This window comes from Rhincodon typus, unplaced genomic scaffold (genome assembly GCF_021869965.1).
Source record: "Rhincodon typus isolate 14 unplaced genomic scaffold, sRhiTyp1.1 hic_rhity00003180, whole genome shotgun sequence".
Lineage (NCBI taxonomy): Eukaryota > Metazoa > Chordata > Chondrichthyes > Orectolobiformes > Rhincodontidae > Rhincodon > Rhincodon typus.
In genome coordinates, this window is record NW_025968818.1 from 16,035 (window position 1) to 20,015 (window position 3,981).

The window sequence follows — 3,981 nt, forward strand, 5'->3', positions numbered from 1 at the left end:
CCCTCAGTTAGACCCACACTCGGAGCACTGTGCACAGTTCTGGTCTCCGTATCCCTCAGTTAGACCGACACTCGGAGCACCGTGCACAGTTCTGGTCCCTGTATCCCTCAGTTAGACCCACACTCGGAGCACCGTGCACAGTTCTGGTCCCCGTATCCCTCAGTTAGACCCACACTCGGAGCACCGTGCACAGTTCTGGTCTCTGTATCCCTCAGTTAGACCCACACTCGGAGCACCGTGCACAGTTCTGGGCCCTGTATCCCTCAGTTAGACCCACACTCGGAGCACCGTGCACCGTTCTGGTCTCCGTACCATGTTCATGCAGTCTGGTTCGCCTGTCTATCTCTCTCTCCCCCTCTGTCTCTCCCTTCCTTTCTCTCTTTCTCTCTTTCTCTCTCTCTCTGACACCTCTGCAGATTCAGACTATTTGGTCAGTTTATCTCTGTATCTCTCTTTTTCTCTGATTCCCCTCCAGTATCAGACTGTCTGGACGGTTAGTGTTATTGAATTTTACAGAGCAGAAGGAGGCCATTCTCCCCACCATGTCTGTACTGGCTCCTGAAAGTGCTACCCAGCTAGTCCCATCCTCCATCCCTACCTCCATAGCCTTCTAAATCCATCCCTTTCAAATCTACATCCAACTTTCCTCTGAAACGTCCCACAGAACCCACCTCTACCACTCTCCCAGACAGGACATTCCGAATCCTAACAATTCTCTGAGTGAGGAAGTTTCTCCTCATCTCACTCCGAGCTTTCTATGAAATTGTGACCCCCTAGTTACTGACATACCAAGTTGTGGAAACAGAATATCCTTCTTTAACCCTGTCAAAATTGTTCATCATTTTGAACATCTCAGAAAGGTCACCTCTTCATTTTCTTCACTCCAAGGAGAATAAGCCCAATCTCTCCAAACTTTCCTTGTATCTAAAATCCCTCATACCTGGTATCATTCTGATAAATCTCCTTTGCACTTTCTCCTGGGTTTTAACATCCTTCCCTAAATAAGGCTCCCACAACAGAACCAAATGTGGACTGACTAATGATTTGTAGAGCTGTAGCTTCATTTCCTCGCTTTAATAATCTGTGCCTCCTTTTATAAACCCAAGGATCCTATAAACCTTGTTAATAACTGTTTGAATTTGCCTGGCCACCTTCAGAGACTCATGGACATGAACCCCGAGGTCTCCCTGCTCCTGTATTCCCCTCAATGTTGTACCATTGAGCCTGTATTGTCCTTCCATGTTTCAGCTACCACAATGCATTACCTCACATTGCTCTGTTTTGAAATTCATCTGCTTGGAGTCTGCCCATTTACCCAACTTGTCAATGTCCCACTGAAATCACTCAGCAGCACCCTCACTGTTCTCCCGAGCTTAGTATCATCTGCTAATTTAGAGATTCCACCCTCAACACCCATCTCCAAATCGTTTCTATAAATCAGCAAAACCAAGTCCCAACACTGATTCCTTAGGAGCACCACTTTCAACTCATCTCCAGTCTGAGAAATGCCCATCTACACTTACCCTCTGTTTCCTATCCTTTAACCACCTTCTCATCCACGCTGCGAAGGACCCATCAATCCCAAACATGTCGCAAAGTTTGCTCAGTTCATCTCCCCCCTCTCTCTGTGTTTGTCTCTCTCTCTTCTCTCTCTCTCTCTCACACTCTTTCTCTCTGTCTCTCTCTATCCATCTGCCTGTCTCTCTCTCTCACACACTCTATATCTGTTTCTATCTCTGTCTCCCTCTTTCTCTGTTTCTCTCTCTCTCTCCGTCTTTCTCTCTCTCTCTTTCACTGTCTCTCTCTCTCTCTTTCTCTGTCTCTTTCTCTCTCTCTCTCTGTCTCTCGCAGTCTCTGTTACTGGTCTGAAGATTTAGACAGTCCAGCCAGTTTATCTCTCTCTCTTTCTCTCTCACTCTCTCTCTCTATCTGTCTCTCTTTCTCTCTCTCTCTGTTGCTCTCACTCTGTTTCTCTCTCACACACTCACACTCTGTTCTCTCTCTCTGTGACTCCTCCAAAGATTTAGACAGTCCAGTCAGTTTATTTATATCTTTCTTTCTGTCTCTAGTTCTCTCTCTGTCTTCCTTTCTCTCTCACTCTGTCTCTCTCTATCGCTGTGTGTCTCTCTCCCTCACATACACTTTCTCTCCCTCTTTCTGTCTCTATCTCTCTCTCCCTCTCTCCATCCCTCTCCTTCTCTCCCTCTCTGTCCCTTGCTATCTCTGTGAAATTTCTAAAGATTTAGACAGTCCATCCAGTTTATCTATATCTTTCCTTCTCTCTTTCTCCCTCTCACTTTGTGACTCATCTGAAGATTTAGACAGATCAGTCACTTTATTTCTCTCCTTCTCTCTTGGTCTCCCTCCCTCCCTCTCCTTCCCTCTCTCTCCCTCACTCTCACCCTCTCTCTGTCTCCTTCCCTCTCTCTCCCTCACTCTCACCCTCTCTCTGTCTCCCTCCCTCCCTCTCTCTCCCTCACTCTCACCCTCACTCTCACCATCACCCTCACTCTCTGTCTCCCTCCCTCTCTCACTCCCACCCTCTCTCTCATCCTCTCTCTCACCCCCTCTCTCTCTCTCTCTGACCCCTCCAGCTTCTCGAAGACCCTGTGGAGATGATTGATGATGAAGGCGAGATTGAAGTTTTCGAAGATGATGATGATGAGCCCAAGTTGGTCGGTTACTTCAAGAATGAAGACTCTGAACGTAAGGGCCTGCTGTACAAATCCAGGCTCTAGGAGCTTCCTCCTGCTGGGTTACTCTTCACTCTGCATTCCCACCTTCCCCTCTGCTGCGGGGATACAGACTCACTGTCCTCCTCTGTCCCACCAATTCCCTCCATTGATATCCCTTCCCCTCCAATATCCACCCCCCCCCATCCCCAATCCCCCCCACCCCCCCCCCCCCCCCAATCCCCTCCCCCCCATCTCCCACTCCCCCAATCCCCCTCCCCTCCAATATCCACCCCCTCCGATCTCCAATTCCCCATTCCCCCTCCCCTCCAATATCCACCCCCTCCGATCTCTAATTCCCCCAATCCCCCTCCCCTCCAATTCTATAAGATCCCCCCTCATTCTTCCCCAGTCTTGCATTCCATTTCCCTCGCAAAATACTACAGCATTCTGATTACTTGCTGCACCTGCACACTAACCATGTGCTAGGATACCCAGATCCCTCTGCATCTCAGCACTCTGCAACTTCTCACCACTCAGATAATAGGTTTTTGTTATTCTTCCCACCAAAATGGACAATTTCTCTCTTCTCTGTGTTGGACCCCAGTTGCCAAATCTTGGGCCCACTTACAGCCCATCAATATCTCCTAGTAGTTTCCTTATAATCTACACAAGCTGGTAAATGGGACTGGGTTAAGTTAGCATATCTCATCAGCATGGACGAGTTGGATCGTAGGGTCTGTTTCTATGCTGTACAGTTCTATGACACTATGACTGTAACTTAGATGGAAGTTATACTGTCATTGAGTCATACAGCAGGGAAAAAAAACGCCCAACCTATCCATCGTCTCCTTATAACTCAAGCCCTCCAGTGTCGACTACATCCTTGTAAATTTTTTCCAAGCTCTTTCCAGTTTGGTATCATCCTTCCCACAGCAGAATGACCAGTATTCTGCACAGAATAGTTGCAGATTTAGAGGTGATCACAAGGAGGTTGAAGGCAGAGAGATTCTCTAAAGAACAGTGTACCTGAGGTATACAGAACTGTGGAAGAGTGCCCCGAACATGTTGAACCCATGTTTAATAGAAGATTGATTTTCCGCTTTTTCACTTTCCCGCAGATTTCAAAGCTTATGAAGAAGCAGCTAAGGTGTTCCAGCCGTATATCGCTTTCTTTGCGACATTTAACAAGAGAGTGAGTATCAGACACGTCATTGCATCCTTCTCCTGGATAAGTGACTGCACACTATAGGAAAATTTCCCACGGCCAATCCACCCTAACCTGCACATCCCTGGGCACTATGGGACA

The 3,981-nt window shown here is 47.6% G+C and overlaps 1 protein-coding gene across 1 annotated transcript in view; it reads left to right on the plus strand.

The window, feature by feature from the left end:
* Positions 1-3,867, plus strand: part of LOC125481704 (calsequestrin-1-like) — a gene marked incomplete at its 3' end in the record, with an annotated part of 13,110 nt that extends 9,243 nt beyond the window's left edge. Inside the window, exons 4-5 of the mRNA XM_048593586.1 lie at positions 2,595-2,706; positions 3,794-3,867. Coding sequence (XP_048449543.1) covers positions 2,595-2,706; positions 3,794-3,867 — 186 coding nt within the window. The remainder of the gene's footprint in view (positions 1-2,594; positions 2,707-3,793) is intronic.
* Between the last annotated feature and the right edge of the window lie 114 nt (positions 3,868-3,981).